The sequence below is a fragment of the Kryptolebias marmoratus genome, linkage group LG4 (assembly GCF_001649575.2).
Source record: "Kryptolebias marmoratus isolate JLee-2015 linkage group LG4, ASM164957v2, whole genome shotgun sequence".
Lineage (NCBI taxonomy): Eukaryota > Metazoa > Chordata > Actinopteri > Cyprinodontiformes > Rivulidae > Kryptolebias > Kryptolebias marmoratus.
In genome coordinates, this window is record NC_051433.1 from 1916594 (window position 1) to 1934648 (window position 18055).

General features: G+C 41.0%; 1 protein-coding gene across 12 annotated transcripts in view; it reads left to right on the forward strand.

The window, feature by feature from the left end:
* The window catches only part of ptprt (protein tyrosine phosphatase receptor type T), a 302555-nt gene extending 284773 nt beyond the window's left edge, over nucleotides 1-17782 (forward strand). For all 12 annotated transcript variants that reach the window (XM_017429237.3, XM_017429238.3, XM_017429240.3 and 9 more), the window contains 12 exons: nucleotides 539-575; nucleotides 1045-1142; nucleotides 2896-3012; nucleotides 8732-8886; nucleotides 10763-10898; nucleotides 12579-12728; nucleotides 12810-12983; nucleotides 13067-13198; nucleotides 13323-13448; nucleotides 14026-14189; nucleotides 14653-14788; nucleotides 14911-17782. In XM_017429237.3, coding sequence (XP_017284726.1) covers nucleotides 539-575; nucleotides 1045-1142; nucleotides 2896-3012; nucleotides 8732-8886; nucleotides 10763-10898; nucleotides 12579-12728; nucleotides 12810-12983; nucleotides 13067-13198; nucleotides 13323-13448; nucleotides 14026-14189; nucleotides 14653-14788; nucleotides 14911-14964 — 1479 coding nt within the window. In that variant the 3' untranslated portion in view covers nucleotides 14965-17782. The remainder of the gene's footprint in view (nucleotides 1-538; nucleotides 576-1044; nucleotides 1143-2895; nucleotides 3013-8731; nucleotides 8887-10762; nucleotides 10899-12578; nucleotides 12729-12809; nucleotides 12984-13066; nucleotides 13199-13322; nucleotides 13449-14025; nucleotides 14190-14652; nucleotides 14789-14910) is intronic.
* Nucleotides 17783-18055: the final 273 nt, after the last annotated feature.

Consider the following 18055-nt stretch of genomic DNA (forward strand, 5'->3'; position numbering starts at 1 on the left):
TTTTTTTCCATTTAGAAATTTACCTTTAATTATTTGAAATGATTGGAGGAGAAATTTAAACCACAATTAAAAAGGAAACAATACCAAACTTATAGATTAAAGGAATAATAAAGAAAAAGAAAACGTAGGAAAAAAGAAACCTGAAATGGTTCTTGACTTCTGAAGTTGAGAGATAATCCTGAGAAGAAAGAGTGATGTCAAACTTCAAAATATTTTAGAAGAGGGAGGAAAAAAAACCTGCAGATAAAGAAACTAAAACATACAAAAAAAGGTGAAAGGGAAATCAGATGAAATAATAAAATGGTAATAATTAAGTTCATTCAGTGGAGTGACTTGGAGAGGATGCTCCTTTAGTTTGGAGGAAGTTGATTTATTCATATTTTTATCAAGAGTAAGAAAGAAGAACAGCAATCTTGGAAAAAGCCAAAAAGTGTAAGAAGAAAAAAGAAACTACAAATATTATAAAACAGAAAAGAAAATGGTCTTTTAAAAAGATGCAGAGAAAAGTTGTAACACTTTGTTCTTTCTGACTCACCAGGGATACCACAGACCCAGACATTACATCGCCACGCAAGGTAATTAACCTGACGGAAACGTGTGTGTGTGTGTGTGTGTGTGTGTGCGCGGCTGCCACCTGGTAAATGGGCGTCCTTTTGGACTGGAAGGCTATTACCACAGCCTCCTAAATCTGAACTGCTGTATAAAATCCCCCTGACAAATTTAAGACCCCATTACCTCAAACCCCCCAAACTACTATCTGGGATTGATGATGTGCAAGTGCGTGTGTGTGTGTGTGTGTGTGTGTGCGTGTGTGTGTGTGTGCGTGGGTGTGTGTGTGTGTGTGTGTGCGTGTGTGTGTGTGTGTGTGTGTGTGTGTGTGTGTGTGTGTGTGTGTGTGTGTGTGTGTGTGTGTGTGTGTGTGTGTGTGCGTGTGCGTGTGTGTGTGTGTATTTTTGTTACAGGTTTGTTGATATTTTTAGGTGATGCTGGGATGAGCTTGTTGTGGTTTTACATCTCTCGTGTGTGTGTGTGTGTGTGTGTCAGGACCCATGCAGGAGACCGTCAGGGACTTCTGGAGGATGGTCTGGCAGGAAAACTCGGCCTCCATCGTCATGGTTACAAATCTGGTGGAAGTGGGACGGGTGAGTTTTTTATCCACGCTATTAAAAAATAAAATGTAATATTTAAATTCTTTGAAGGGCTTCAAATTTTAAATATTTCAGTATTTGAACAATAATCCTTAACTGGATGTAATCACGCTTTGCCAGTTGTTTCCAACTGGTTATCCTGGAAGTCCTGGACGCGTTGGACTTCTGCTGACAGTAAAAGCTGAAAATACTGCAAAAGATGAATGCAGTTAGTAATTTACAACCCTAACTCCAAACAGGTTGGGACATCATGTAACATGTAAATAAAACAAACAGTGCAATGATTTGTAAAATCATATATTTTGAATTTCATGGCAGCAAAACATCTCATCAGAGTAGATCCAGGGTCATATTTCTCCTCTTCCTTTAACTTCAGTCTGTGAACATGTAGAACCTGAGGAGAGCAGATGCTGCAGGTTTTAGAGGGAATGTTGTCCCATTCTGCTCTGATGGAGGATTGGAGCTGCTCAACAGCCCTGGGTCGTCTGTGCTCATGCACCGTCCGTTTTCAGATGGTAAGAGGTCTGGGCTGTAGGCCGGTCACTTCAGCACCTGGACTGCTGTGACGGATGCAGGATGAGGTTTAGCAGCATGTTATGCTTTTCTCCATTGATGGAGCCTCTCCAGATGTTTAAGCTGCCCATTCCAGATGGTTCCTCCCCTCTTTAGTACGGAGAAAAGGAAAGAATTTCACATTTGGACCCGTCTGACCTCAGAACAGTTCTCCTCTTTGGTCCAGAGGAGACACATCTGTTCACATCTGGCTTCTTCTCTGCCTGATTGAGCTTTAAGCAGCATCTGTGAACTGTGTTTACAGACAGTGTTCCTGAGCAGAACCAGAACCAGAACCTGTTCTCTCTGAAATGCTCTCTTTATCCCCGGTCCTCTTACTGACTCGCTGCCAGTTAACCTAATGAGTTACAAAATGCTCCTCCAGCTGTTTCTGATCGTACCTCTTACTTCTACAGCCTTTTGCTGCTCCTGGAGCAACTATTCTGAGATGTGTTGCTGCCATAAAACACAAGGTCATTTTTAGTTTGTACACCTATGTTTACTATGTTCCACTTTTCCTTTTCTTTGACCTTTTTCTCCTCCTCCTCCTGGTGCAGATAAGCCAGTGTTAGCGGGTTTTTCCACAGTTATTGTCTGAGTGAAACTGTCCACTGAACCGTACGCAGTCCTATAGATCAAATCAAAGTTTTATTTCAGAGATTTTATGTAATCCAGTTATAGTTTCCAACTTGAAATTATAATTTGGATTTAAAGATAGATAAAGTCCAAACTTCTATTCCTGTACAAGAAAAAAGAACATCTGTATTGTGGATAAGATGGATGCTTTTCATCCACGAGCCACCGTCAGCAGAAGTTATGACCAAAAGTGTTGTTTTATTCAGTCTGCAAACAGGACACATGATCAACAAAAACAAACATCTTCTGATTCATAAAGAATAAAAACAGAGGACTGAGACACAAAAAAAACAGTTCACAGAATTATGGAAAACATACAGAAGTTACTGAAAATCATTGCTATAGATAAACTTAATTTAAACAATATAAACTAAATAGCCTCTTTGTAAAAACAAACATTCATTAAAAAGATTTTTATAGTTGATTTAAAATCAACAAAAACACGAAATCCACTCATACAAACTTTTACCCTGAGATTAATTTACTGACAGTTAAACAAAAAGCTTCAACTATCAGGCGTTACATTAAACCATTTAATATGCAAGTTGTCCTTTTTCAGGTGAAGTGTGTTCGTTATTGGCCCGACGAGACGGAGGTGTACGGAGACATCAAGGTGACCCTGATAGAAACTGAACCCCTGGCTGAGTATGTCATCCGGACATTTACCGTCCAAAAGGTAAACAACCTCCTTTTAAACGTTGATCGTGAACATCATCCTTCCTCTGAGCAGCTGAAGCTTTTATTTTGTGTTTTACAGACAAATATATCATGATGTGACATCATTGTGTCCTGATTGTTGTTGGCAGATTGTTTGTTACGTCTTCAGACTAAAATCAGAACCTCTGCATCACTACAGCATGTTTAAAACCCCGACGCTGGATTATTATAATATTCGATGAGTGAGCAGCGTTACTTCTTAGTTTCCTGCTGCATAAAACTTGAATTTGGTACTTGGACTCAGACAGGAGGCATCTGAGAGTAAAAAGAGTTGATCATCGTTGTTATGATGTTTCTTTAAGGTTCTCCTGTGAACAGAACAGAAGAAAAACACAAAACTTTAAGATACAATGGCTCTGATCCAAATGCTTAATTTACCCAGCCTCATTTTAAATCAAATTTATTCTCTTCTTCTTTATTGTTTCTTTGTCTTTTCGCCTTTTTCTTTTTGGATTGTGTGTAGGTAGAGCCGGATACAAATTAGTTAAAGCAGTCAGTCAGATCTTCAGTTTGAGAGAAAAGAGCCATAGTTTTCTTAAGAAGATAATTCAGAATGTTAATGTAATTACATCCATCTTACTGGTTTTATTTGTGGAAGAAAATACATCAGACTGAATTAACACCTCACCTTTAAACATTGTTACTTCACCTTTCACTGTCATCAGTTGCAACAAAATACCTATTAAAAAAATACCTACATCTTGCAGCATATTTCTGACTTCTGTCATGCATATTTCTTGCTCTTTCTGCACTTTACTCTATTTTTTTTCCTGCGTACCGTATTTCCTTCCCCCTTCACTGACGAGAAAGCAGCTTATCAAGACAAGTCCTCCAGTCCTCGCTGTCAGCGTGTTTAGCAAGCCATTAATCCATAGCACCTCTGTGTGTGTGTGTGTGTGCACGTACTCAAAGGAAAGCTGATTTCAGAAATGCCTGTCATATATTTCCGGATGCATTAATGCATTCAAACCCAGGCGTTATATTTTCCCATCTTGGCTCTGAAGCAGGTTCTGACTTCATGTGTGAGGAAGACGAGACAAAGAGGCTGAGAGTCGGCGTCTACAGGTTCCACGCGACAATTAAATTGCTTCAGTTGCAGAGAATAATGAGAGCAGGTTCTTAATGAAAACATTTATTAATGGCACCTCCGAGGAGATTAACGGAGCCCCGAGTAAGAGAGGCTGACGGAGACTCAAAGCAAAAAAGATCTGCCTGCGAGAAAAAGCAGGAGAGCAGAAGAGATCCAGGACGGGAAAAAAAAAGATCACAAAAGGTAGTTTATGTTAGAGAGTTAGAATCAGTCATGAAGAAAAGCTGCGTCTGAGGAAAAAGCATTTCTGTTCCACTGCTTACAGGATATTATTTTCAAAGTGTTCATTTTATCTGTGAAAGTGAACATTTTCACCCAACATGCAGCAGAAATGAAGTAGATTATCACTTCAGCTTCACTGTCTGACTCTGCAGAAGCATCAAGGTTAGGAGACGTGCTCCGGGTCCCATGTGTGGAAAAAACTGTTTCTAAGGATTTTTTATGAATCAGTTTGTTGTTGTTTACTAAAACGACGTTAAACCGGGACCTGGCTTGGGATATTGACCCACTGTTTTGTGTTTTGTAAAAAGTTAAGTCACGTTCATGATGACTTCCTGTTAAATGGCGTTTGCTATGTTCTCCTGGTGTTACGGTCTCGTTGTTTTTGTGGCATTTTATACTCTTGTGTGACGTTTTTTGTCTCCGTTCTTCAACGAGCCAGTGGGAATTTCTGAATGTCAGTCTTCTCTCAGCATCTAGCCTTTGTCTGCTTTGTCTCACCCTCCATCTTGTTCCTGCTAGTTGCTCTGTGACTCATCTTCAAGTCAAATCCAAACCAAACCCACAACAGGAACTTGTCCATGTTTGTGGAAAACAAAAAGAAAGTGTTGGTCCTACCAAACCAAAAACATGATATAGACGTAAACGCCAACAACATAACATATATGTGAGGTAAATGTGACGATGCAGTGTGGCTGGAGATCACTCTACGTATGATAGAGTATTAGATGTGTACAGAGGTGATCTTGAGACGTTATTTTCTTAAAGTTCTGCATCCTATTGTGAGTGGAAACTGACAGATTAGCAGCCGAATCAGACCCCTGCGTAACATTTATATCTGAAAAGAAGATGGAGAGGCATGTCGACACCAGCTAACTGTTTATATTTAGTATTTATTTTATTATCCTCTTTGAATTGTCAGCGTTTTACCCATCACACACGTGGAGTAGAGGCCTGCCATCTCAGGCCTTGCTCAAGGGATGGAAGCAGATGTGGTCGCCTCATCTTCCCCATCCAAATTTTATGTTTCATATGGGGACCCCCCGATCACAGGCTTCTCTCTTCTAACCACTCTACTATCAGTCCCATTTAAAATTTTAGATGTTCAGACAGCGACGTGACGTTAATCTGCAGCTCCTCCCTTACCTGGTTAGTATCGCATCTCAGTATGCCATCAAAACACAAGACAGACACGCAGAAGTGAGTTATCAGCCACCTGATGCACCAAATCCCTCCTAAAAGCCTAATTTATTTGGTAAATGGCGCCTAGATCTTCTGTCTTACAGCAGAAAATGAAACTGTAGAAGAGGATTTGACAGTCCATCGAATCCCTCTTCAAGGATCGATACAGAAATACAACAGCTGGGTTTGACAGAGGTCCAAATCCTTCTCTGTTCCACATGTTCTGCTGGAGAACAAAGACTCAAGGGCTCGAACACATTTAGTGTATAATACAGACGGTAGAGGTAAAAATAATGATGATTTGTACCGAAACGAATCAGGAAGGTCTTATTTGAGTGGAAAGAAGCAGAGCTTTGAATGAAAAGGTTTTTATAAAGCTCTTCATAATCAATATTTTACCCAGAAATAAAAATAAAACATTTTCCATTTAATGCCCTTCTCATCCAGTAAACATATACAAACAAGGACAAGTGCTCTACCTTTGTGGATTTTCATCATTTCCTGCAAAAATAACCCAAATTATGAATCTCCTCAGGCTCTTAGTGCAAGAAAATAAAGAAACTAGTTCATCTCAGGTTTGGTTTGAGACTATGACATCTATCATTAGCTCTTTGAGACTTTGAAGCAAACCTGCACTCTTTATATTCCATACAACGGGGAACGCTTTTAAGCTATTATCTGAAGGACATTGTGACAATTATTACACAAGGGATAACCGTTTGTCCTGCTGCTCTGAAGAATCGTACAGATGTCAGGGTGAACTTGTGCTTTAGGAGCTCAAACATCCTAACTATGTCCCCATGTTTAGTTTTGAGTTTAAAATAATAAAAAAAAAAGGTTCTGCATTTTGTCAGAGTGACCCTGAAAATGATGCAGTTCCTGGTCAAAAACACCCAGAAAATGGAGATGAAAACAGGCTGTAAATATGCAGAATATGGGACAGATATGAACAGACTGTCTTTAAGAGGCGGGATGAGAAGCTGTCATACGTCTGACAGCGAGGAGCATTTTTTTGTTTTTACATGCTCGTTGTAATTCTAAACATTTGAGCTTTTTTTAAACCATAATGTTATGAATTTGAGACGTTGGCTGTGTTGCTACTCCGTCTATTGATTTCAAGAAGTAATTTCAACATCATAGTGGAGAACAAATCAATAGAAAGTGGAGTTATCAAATCACCTTGTGGTTTTCTTGGTTTTACGGTGTTTTTTTTTTCCTCGCTCTCTTTGTAAGTTTCTCTTTTCAGTCTTTCCTGCACCATTTCATTTTCTTCCCCTCTGCTCTCTCTCTCTCACGCGGTCTCATTTTCTTGACCTTTCCCTTCGCTGTGTCCTCCCTTCTTCTCGGGTTATCATCAGGCACTCTGTCAAAACAAATAATCTGCTACAACCTCGCCTGTTCCCGAGCCAGAATGGGAAATGCAATAACAACAGTTTCATCTCGGGTCTATTCTTAGAGTAAACTGAGCCGAGAAGGGCACGGTGCTCTCCGTTTAAGCCTCCTTAACTTTAGAAGAGTACGAGGAAATCCATTGTTTTGAATAATTGAAGAAGAGGCACAGTGTTGTAGAGGAACACTGTGTGGAAAAGAAAACTGCAGGTCAGAACTCCAAATAAAAGCCTTTTTATTTAGCCTTTGGGTTGTAAATTCAACAAGGTGGCATGCTCTGTGCCAAAGGCAGTTTACAGTGAATTATTTTTGAAGTGTTGAATATTTGGCTCCTTTTTTTGCAGCCTCACAAGAAGGGATAAGGTGGGATTCTCACTGCAACAACAATTGTTTAACAAATATCAGAATATGCAAAACTTGTTCGCAAAAAGAAAGTTTTACAGTTTTTCTTAAAGGTAGACGAAGATTCAGAAAGCTGGGTGTTCCATAAAATGGGGGCTGGGTTGGAGAAAACCTTATTCAATAAGTCTGTGATGTGTTTAGGAGCCAGATAATCGAAGGTTTTAAAGATAAGCTGTAAGATTTTAAAATCAATACAAATTGTAACAGGAAGTCAGTGCAGAGGAGAGGAGGAGGCCTCTGAGGGTTATAAGGACTGTTGTGCCTCTTTTCCACCGGCTCTAAAGGTCCCGGCTCCACTCTACTCCGCTTGCTTTGCGCGCGTTTCCACCGGCATTTTTTCGAGGCCGGTCCCTGCTTTTTTGGTCCCTGCTTCGGAGTAGGGCCAGCTTCGTGGGCGGCGCAAGCTTAGCTCCTGTTCACTCATTGGTCGTGGGTGTGACCAGATGCAAGCATAAAGAGCGAAGGTAGGAATATAAACACCAGCGTTAGCAGCGTTAGCTTACCCTGCAACGTTTCTGCCGTCTGTCCCCCAGCTGAAGGCGCTGTAAAGCCTGAAATCTTCGGCTGATAACAGCTGTCCTACAATCGCGGCGTCCAGAGCGTTTCTTCCACTGCGCCTCTCTCTCGCCGAGCAGAGTAAAGTAAAGTGGGGCTTCTAAAATAGAGCCAGTGGAAAAGGGACATAGTCTCACAAGGAGCAGGTTCAAGGACCTACAGCGTGTTAGCTTTCACATTTCCAGAGGAACTTTGTGATCTCACATCACTTGTGACATTTACCATTTAGCAGCATTTTTAAAATAAGATGCTGTAACGAGCAGTCACAGTAAATTCCTGTTTGAAGTTTTCTTCCTGTGTCTTTTTGTTTAAAGATGTTCTTCTCAGTTAGTCTTGTGTTTATTTTTGGATGTTCTTTTACCCTGAAGACTGAAGGAGTTCAAAGAGTGTCAGAATTTTCTTGTAAGATGGGTTTTTGAGCTGAACTGGATCATGGCAGGTCCCTCCCAGAAGAGCCATCATGAGAGTTGTGAAATCAATTAATCTTTTTATATGGAGCCTGAGTGGCCTTCAGTTTCCTCAAATTTCCCCTGTAAATTACGCAAACGAGCCACAATAAGTCTTCCTGCCTCCTGTTCCCAGAAGTGGCCTAATGCTCCATCCTGACATCCACAAGATTGATCTGTTTTATACGTGAAGCCAAAGAGGCATGGAGGCTCCCGTATTCCTGCGATCCCTGCAGTAAATTAGACTTCTGAACGGTCATGGGTCTTTATTTAAATGAAAAGCTTCTTGACATTCATGCATTTGTCATCAGTAAGAGTTAAAACACTTTTCATAAAGAGGCAGGTTTTTTTTTCCCTGGATTTCTTTCAATAAAACTTTTTGTTTTTATTTTTAGAAGGGCCACCATGAGATCCGGGAGCTCCGTCAGTTCCACTTCACCAGCTGGCCGGACCACGGCGTTCCCTGCTACGCCACGGGCCTGCTGGGCTTCATACGGCAGGTCAAGTTCCTGAACCCACCTGATGCTGGACCCATAGTGGTTCACTGCAGGTAAGAGGATCCGCTTGGCCCAGATTCTGCTGGTTTGTGGCAGTGCAGACACGTAGGTGTAATTATGCTGTATTTAGAATTAATGTATTTTAGGCGTAAGGTTTGGAAAACTCAGAGAGGCTCTGGTGATGAGTTTGTTTTTTAAAGATCTATTTCATACTTAGACATCTAAAATGTCCCTTTTGAGACAGAACTGAGGCACTTTTGTGACAAACTTTTGAACTTTAAAAAGTAAAATCTAGTCCCAAGAACATCTCCAGCCTTCGTTTAGCCCAACATTAGCAGGATTAGCTGAAAAAGGAGGAAACAAAACCATTTTAAGTTTTTTTCTGTTTGGGACGTCATGCTTCAAAACTGAGACAGATGATTTACATTCCCCGTCTTGCCACAAATAATTGAAAATTAATCTTTTGCAAGTTATAAAAAAACTTCCCAACCCTGACACAGTTAGTGATTGTGATCAAACAGGCATCTGTTATTAAAATCTGACTGCGTTAATCTCATCTTTTTCTCTCTGACACACAGATTAGACAGTAAAATAAAAGGGTTTTTGTTTTTGATCTTTGAATTATTTGTAAAAATAAGAGGAAGGTTAGTTTATTCTTAAAGCATTAATAAAGTTTGTTTTTTTATGTTAATGACAATATTAAAAAAAAACTAAAATGTGACAGAAAAAGATAATAGTTTTATTAATAAAAAGAAAATCCCTCCTCAGTTCTTCAGGTGAAAATGTAAAATATTTCAGAGTTATTTAACAATGATCTGTTTTTATCAGGTAATTGTCTGATAACTGTTCATTTGTGCCACTCAAAGGCTCTACAGCCACGTTTTTAGACAAGTAAAGGACAAAAGTGAAGCAAAAAGCCGAGAGCAGCAGAAGAAAACAGATAAATGAGGAGAGCTGAAGCATAAACAGACAGCCGTGGTGGAAGTATGTAGACGGACAGGCAGGAAGTTATGGCAGTCACTTCCAATTTCCGGGGCCACTCTAACGCTATTGGCTTGTGTCATGAGGCTTTCAGACACACACACACACACACACACACACACACGCCGAGGCCCGGCTGTATTCTGGTCTCAACATTAATCACAGACGCTGACAGGTAATCTGCCGAGGCTCTCCCTCCTTTTCTCCCTCTCTGCTCTTATCTCTCCTTCTGTTTCCCTCTCTCTGCAAACTGTCAGAAGGTCTCCTGCCTCCTCCTCCTCCTCATCTTCATCCCTTCTTCCTCCCTGTGATGATCACGGTTGCTAACCTCTTCACACCATCCCATGTCCCCGTCTCCTCCTGTCCTCTGCTCGTTCTGTCCATCCGTCTTTCCCCCGCAGGCATCAGACGGTGTCACTTTAGCGCAACACGAGATATTAAAGTGTCCATGCGTCCATGTGTGACTGAGACCGAGAGACAAACAAGAGGACAGATTCCCTCCATTGTGTTTCTGTCTTTGGTGGTTGTTTTATTTAGATGATGGGTGTTTAAAGTTTGTAAAAATGGTATTTGTATTTAAAGATGACCAACTGATTCTGTTCTGCATTAATAAAGAGGGGTGATTTTTTTCATAAACTGGAGTATAGATTCTTTTAAAGAAAGAAAATTAAATAGCTTTTCATGATGTCCCCCTTTTGGATCAGTGACCACATCAAGTTTCAGATTTTAAACATCATTATTTCACCTTTTCAAAGTTTGATGAGTTTAATTTGATGTTTCTGTAGATTAAGGATTTATTATTATTATTATTTCTTTGAGAAGATTCTTTAGCCTTGATCATTTCCTGTTTGACGTTTTTTACAGAACTGGGTTGTTTACCAGCGACTCCAGCCTGTAAGTGAAAAACTGTATTTTCTAACAGTTTTTTTTTACCGTGTGTTCGCGCAGCGCCGGCGCAGGAAGGACGGGTTGTTTCATCGCTGTGGATATCATGCTGGACATGGCTGAAAACGAAGGAGTGGTGGACATTTTCAACTGCATCCGCGAGCTGAGGTCACAGCGAGTCAACATGGTGCAGACCGAAGTGAGTGGAAGAATGCACCATACGTTGAAATTACTGCTGAACACAGATGTCAGTCAGTCTACGGGCTGCAGAGACGTGGATGTGTTTGAGAAATAAGTTTTATATGGATCTCAGTCAAAATTACACACCAAGACTTTAGAAGCAGAGAAAGTTAAAGGTTGGAAAGAACATCTTTTTAAGACGTAGATGTACTCGAAATCCCCTTCCTCTTTATAAACACCAATGAATCATTGCACTTGTATTTGGAAACAAGTTTTGCTTTCAGATTAATCAGAAATAGATGCAAACAGTAAAGAAATCAGACTGAGCCAACTAAACACCACCTCCTTGTAGAAGCATCAATCCAGTTTACTTTATCTGCTTGTTTCTAATTGGCTGGCATTCATCAACACTGCAGCAAACAAGTGAATTTTGTAGACTTGTAGCATCATCAAGTGTCAGACTTTCCTCTGAGAAGTTCAACTCAAACCTAAATTGGTCCAAATCTGAATCCCCGTTTCCAGAACGATGTGGTTTTCTTCTTTAATCCTTCCTGCTGGTGCTGACTGGAATGATGGTCCTTATGTGCTGCAGATGCAGGAGTCGTAGGGTTAATGGATGATGGGAGCACTGTACCCACCGCTTCCAAATCTATTCATTTGTTTACCAAAGTTGAGTGTGGCAGCTGAGCTCAGTGGTGTGGTGTCTTCAGGCTGGCACCTCCAGCTTCCTAACAGAACGATCAAATCGTGTTTTCATCATAACTTTGATGAATCTGGTTCCTCCCAGTCGACCTCGGTCCTGTTCGTGAACCTCTTCCAGGCCTTTAGAATCATCAGTTTATCCAAAAATCCGTGCAGCGTTTGACGTTTTTGTTTTTTTCTGCAGCCGAACAGAGTAAACACCACTGAAGGACAAATTGGATGGAAAAAATTCAAATGGACACTCAGAGGATCTTTGATCAATGTACTTTTTTCTTTTTATGATGCAACCCAAAAAAAAGACTTGCTCTCTTGTTTTCATAAGGACAGAATTTTATCACAATTAAACAGCAAAACAAAAAGAGAAGTTGACCATGGTGCATTGTCTTAAAGTGAATTTGATCACATTTTACTGATAAATCTGGACAGTAAACTTTAAAAAGTGAGGATTCGTTTCCTCTCTGAGCCGACCTAATTCATCCTGCCTCTGCTGAAAACCTGGTTTACAAACTGACAGCTCATGTTCCAAACCGAAATCTGACTTTTAGAATAATTTTAGGTGTAAAATTACTCAGAGAATCTCTTTTATTATTAGTATCAGTAACGCTGTGTCTGCATGCCTTTTTAAAGATGTTGGTGTTACTGTTATTCTAACCCTGCTCCACTCAACACAAAGCAATTAATCTTTTAAAAGGCACAGGGACAGGAAGTGTGTGTACATCACTCTGAGCTTATCTGTGTGGATGAGAGGTCACTTCAGTGATGCTTTTAAGACTCGTCTGTCTGTCGACGGACAGCAAATCAGAATTCAACAGAGAGCCTCAGAGATAAGGTTGTGACACGGAGAAATAAAAACCTAACAGACATGAATTAGCATGCAGTGGTTGGTGAACTGACCAGCGAGCGTCTGGATGCAGATTCTGAGCACAAACACATCCTCCATCCTCGGCTCTGAGATCAGAGATGTTGACTCTCAGGCTTGTTTGTGCAAACGTTGCAGGAGCAGTACGTATTTGTTCACGATGCCATCCTGGAAGCCTGTCTATGTGGGAACACGGCCATCCCGGTGTGTGAGTTCAGAGCTGTTTACTACAACATCAGCAGACTGGATCCACAGACCAACTCCAGCCAGATTAAAGACGAGTTCCAGGTGAGCCCAGAGTTTAACCCTTTGGTTCGGACTTTTATTAAAGATGAAGCAGGTTTAATCTTTTGTTTGTAAACCCATCAGACTCTGAACATAGTGACACCAAGAGTCCGCCCGGAGGACTGCAGTGTTGGTTTGCTCCCTCGAAACCACGATAAGAACCGAAGTATGGACGTTCTGTCAGCCGACAGATGTCTGCCCTTCCTCATATCTGTGGACGGAGAGAGCTCCAACTACATCAACGCAGCCTTAATGGACGTAAGTCTGTTTACTGTCAGGACTCCCAGTCCTGTTCAGAGGCCTTCGTTAGTTAGATTTTTATTTCGTGTCATTTCCCTCAGAGCCACAAACAACCAGCAGCCTTCATCGTTACCCAGCATCCTTTGCCAAACACCATGGGGGACTTCTGGAGGTTGGTCTTCGACTACAACTGCTCCTCCATCGTCATGCTCAACGAGATGGACGCAGCGCAGGTGAGAAATTATTAAACAGATAATTGTTAGTGTAAGGTTAAGACTCTGACTCTTTTCAGGCAGGCAAACAGAAAGCGTGGATATATCTTTTAACAGCTGCTCATATTGACTCTTCTTCCTGTAGTTGTGTATGCAGTACTGGCCGGAGAAGAACTCGTGCTGTTATGGTCCGATTCAAGTGGAGTTCATATCAGCAGACATCGATGAAGACATCATCAACCGGATCTTCAGGATCTGCAACATGGCCAGGGTACGCCCGAGTCTTACCTCCCTTATTCTACACTTTGTTTGAGGCTTCAGACAGCACTGACTGTCTTCATTAGAGCAATTTAATATGTGAGTTTGCTGACTTGTGTAGGAGAATAATTTGGACCCTGGTTTGTTGGTTTCCAGTAACAGATCCTGTCTCTCCCAGCCTCTCAGCTCCTCTTTACTCCCTTCTCATTTTCTCACCCATCCATGACGGTACAACTATCATCTGCAGGCTCCTATAGCACGGAGTGAACCCACCACCACTCTATATTCTGCGTCTCTTTCTCGAACACATCACCAGCGTAGTGTGAAATGGCTCTTATCATTGCCATAACAGCACATCTCACTCTGTACCGCCGAGCACGAAGCCATCAAATGAGGAGAGAAAGAGGGGGGGGGACAAAAAGACAATACTGTATCAGCTGAGTTTATGGTAGAGGAATATTTTAAGAAACAAATATTAGGATCTTGCTAGATTACAGCAATCGAAGAGGTCTGAAGATCTTTGTTTACTAACTTGAGGAATGTTTGATTCTGAAGCATTTACGTGAAAACTTACACTTTTTCCTCCGCAGCCACAGGATGGTTACCGCCTCGTCCAGCACTTCCAGTTCATTGGCTGGCCGGCCTACAGGGACACGCCCCTTTCAAAGCGCTCCATCCTCCAACTGGTCAGGAGGTTAGCGAAGTGGCAGGAGCAGTATGATGGAGGGGACGGCAGGACTGTGGTGCACTGCCTGTAAGTAGAAATGAGAGAGGACCGCCGATTGACAAACACATGTTTGGGTTCATGAAATACCTTTAAATTTGGTATTCAAGACCAAATGTTGGTCAATCTGAGCCAAACATAAATAGCTCTAATCTTATAGATGGATAAGGGCTGCAGTGGCTCAGGAGGTAAGAGTTTATCTTATAACCAGAGGGTTGCCGGTTCGAGCCCCAGCTCTGGCAGTCTGTCCTCGGGTGAGACACTTTACCCACTGTGCCTACTGGTGGTGGTCAGAGGGGATGCAAAGTTTTTCCTAGAGATTGGAGCCATTTAGTCTGTTTTTCCAAACCCAGATGTTTACATACACTGTATGACATCTTGGAGTTATAAAGTGGTTTAGGAACAACAAAGATCTAAAGATGTGACCTACAAACATATATATTTTGCTCCAGTCAGGCCTAACTTACCCACCTGGTTCCCTCTCTGCCTGCAGAACGGGAGGGGGCCGTTCTGGAACGTTCTGTGCCATCTGCAGCATCAATGAGATGATCCAGCAGCAGAACATTGTGGACGTTTTCCACACGGTCAAAACTCTGAGGAACAACAAGACCAACATGGTTGAGACTATGGTGAGGACACGGATACAAACCTGCTAGTTTCACAAGTATTGAGCTAAAATATGAAATGGAAGTGTCAACAAATTCCACCTGAAAATAAGTGATCCAGGGTCTTCTTCTTCTGTTCTTCTCAGGAACAGTACAAGTTCTGCTACGAAGTGGCTCTGGAGGCGCTCAACTCCTTCTGAAGAGACGACAGCTGCCCGTCTCCTCGATGCAACACTGCTTCGTGTGTGTGTGTGTGTATCGATAAGTGTGCCTGTGACAACACACACACACACACACAACCTGTACAGAGGAGGAAAAAAAGAAACACAGCGGTGGTTTTTGTTTGCTTCAGTAAGATGATGGACTTTACATGCTTGTACAAAGAAAAATTATGTTTAAGAAAAGTGAGATGTTTTAAAAAAATAAAGGCCACTTTTTCATTTGTTTCCTCTCGGCCGGGCTGTGATGTGACTATTGTACAGTATCTGGTTTTTAGATATATTCTACACCTTGAATGTTGTTTCCTGCTCTGGGGTGGAAGCACACTGGGAGGTTTTCGCATAACTCAAGGATTGTGTTGCAGCAACTAACTAGCATCTCTCCACACAAACAATGAAGTATTATGCATGCATTTAGAAGAAACCCCATCACTGTTTTGTGAAATATTGGGCCCCCTGGGAGCTGCATGGTAACGTCTCTTCCAGACATTGTTACATTCTCAACAGATGGACTTTCAGATCCTGAGATAAACGAACAGAAACCAAAGTAACTGATGCTGTAAATAAGACAAAATCAGTTTGAAGGAGTATCTCTGGACTTCAGCTGCAAAGATCAATGAGCTAAAAGCAGCACTCACTGAATACCAGGGATGGACGGTGCATTCAAAGGCCAGTTAACAATGGAGGAATTTGAAGCAGCCGTCACATTTTTGTTTCCTTATTGAACCGGTGAAAATAAAGGATTATAAAGGTTCCTGTTTAAAGTACTCATCAGTTCTTCTGGTCTCAGTAAACGTCATTAACAGAGTTTCTGTTTTGGTTTTTTAGACTTTGAGAGCAACTGTCTCAAATGCAACAAAGAGAAAAATACCTGCATTAGATGGACAAAAGATAAGAAATAAAACATTTTACCTCTGAGGCCCTTTTCTCCCTCCATCAGGAACCTTCCAGTGTGCATCCTCCCTTTTCTGTAAATAAAAACAACCACAGTCAAACAAACAAACACCAACATTATTTCTGAACTCTGAGAAGCTGTTTGTCACTTTCACACGTTTTGATTTTGTGCATTACCTTTCTAAAACTGAAGATTTGTTTGCATTTTGCAGCTTTTAGGAAGATCCTTTCTGTTTGGACTGAACTCGTGATGCTCTGTGGTCAAAATCAAAATGTAGCTTCAGTTAATTGTGTTTTTTTTGAATATTTGACCTAAAACAAAACAAAAAAAAAGGACAAACTAACTTTTAACCTGGAATCAGGTTTCAACTCGCCTTCTTCAATCTGATGCATGTTGGACTCTGAGCTTCGTCAGCATGTGGAAAGCTGTAAATACAGGAAGCGCCAACGTTTTTCTCACTATTTTTGCAATTAAAGACAGACGTCATTCATGTGTTGAGATTCAGTAAGAAATTGGTTAAGTGTCCTTGATTTCCACCAGATTCAGGAGCCATGTTGCATTTTGAGGATAAAATTAAACTTGGGGAGTTTAGACAAGGAGACGGGTCTCATTTCATTCTCCTCTGCAAACAACGCCTCTGAACTGCTTTCCGCCAAAACAACCGAGAGGAGCGCGTTTAAAAATTCATTTGAGAAACTCGTTTGATCGGAAACTATTTCAGTCTGAGGGTCAAAGACGGCTCAGACCTCCTGCTCCTCGTTTATTTAATGTTCCGTTTAACCTGAAGGATTTTTAAGCTCTGAAAAGTTTTATATACTGGCCATTTTTGGCCATATTCAGAGATAATGTCTTAAAAAAACAACAAAAAAATAAACAGTTTCTGATCTGCAGAAGGTTGCATGGAATAAAGCAACATGCATTTCCTGCGGTGTGGCAGCCACCTTTTATTATCCACCTCTAGATGTATTTATTTATGTAGTTTTTATTCTTCCGTCAACTTTAATGCAGCCCAGATGGAACAACAAACCCTCACAAATATCAAAACAACCGGCTCAGCGGGCGTTTCGAGTTAACTACGCCACTAAAACCCAACGGGCGGAGGTCACATGACCCAGTAAATTGGGTCAAAATTCCTGTAAACTACTGGAGAAAATGTCTGTTAGCAAAACTGTCAACATGATCATCGTACGTACGTCTCCAGCTCCATCTCAGCGGTGCGAGGTGTGTTTTGAGTTACCATGACGACGTAATTTGCCAGTATCCACACCCCAAATGCCTCATAGGTAAAATAGAGAATCATTCAAATGTTCCCACTTTAATAAAACCTCCCATAGAAACATTATTCAGACGATGTTGGACTTTGACTAAATGACGTTTTTAAAAACGTAGAATTCACTGTGGCTGTTATAATCCCTGTACATGTTCAACAAACAGGTTTCTTCATGTATAACGTCATATCTTTTCTGTTTCTCTGTGTTTGTTAGTAAAAGATCTCATGAACAACTTGTGAACCGATCAGAAAGTACTCACTGGATGCCCGTTTTCAGCGTTGGGTAGAAACGCAGCGACAGGCGGGCCCCTTCACAGTTTCTCCAGGAACGTCTCTAGTTGTGTCATAATCTTCAGTCTGTGTTTACTTTGAGTCCAGTCCGGCTCATTCGTGGACCTATTGATACAAAGACAATGTGAATGCCAGAGTTTTGTTCTTTTAATGACGTTTATTTATTTTTTTTTTGACAGATTCATGGCCATTAACTCTTTTTTTTCTTTTTTTTATAAATCTTATTTGGATGATTATTTGTTTAGCTAAGTGCTGTTTAGAGCTGGTGATGCCATTTTCATTGGTTGTTTAGTTGTTTGAAATGTGGTTAACATTAAATAAAGGGACCAAAATGGTAAATGTGATATTCTCTTTTTGTGTTAATTGATGATTGGGAGAGCTGGAGCCAAGATTTTAACATTTCAGCTTAAAGAAAAGTCCAAAGCAAACCCACAACAACAACAACGTGCACATTAGTTTCTTCCATGTTTGTGGAACGAATGATGAGAAAACTGTCGTAAATCAGAAAACATCTTACGGCACACAAAAGGTCCACTATACTCCCAACAACGCAGTGTACGCAGCAGCAACATGAGATCAGAAACACAAAGGAAAACACCACTAATACGCCGACAATA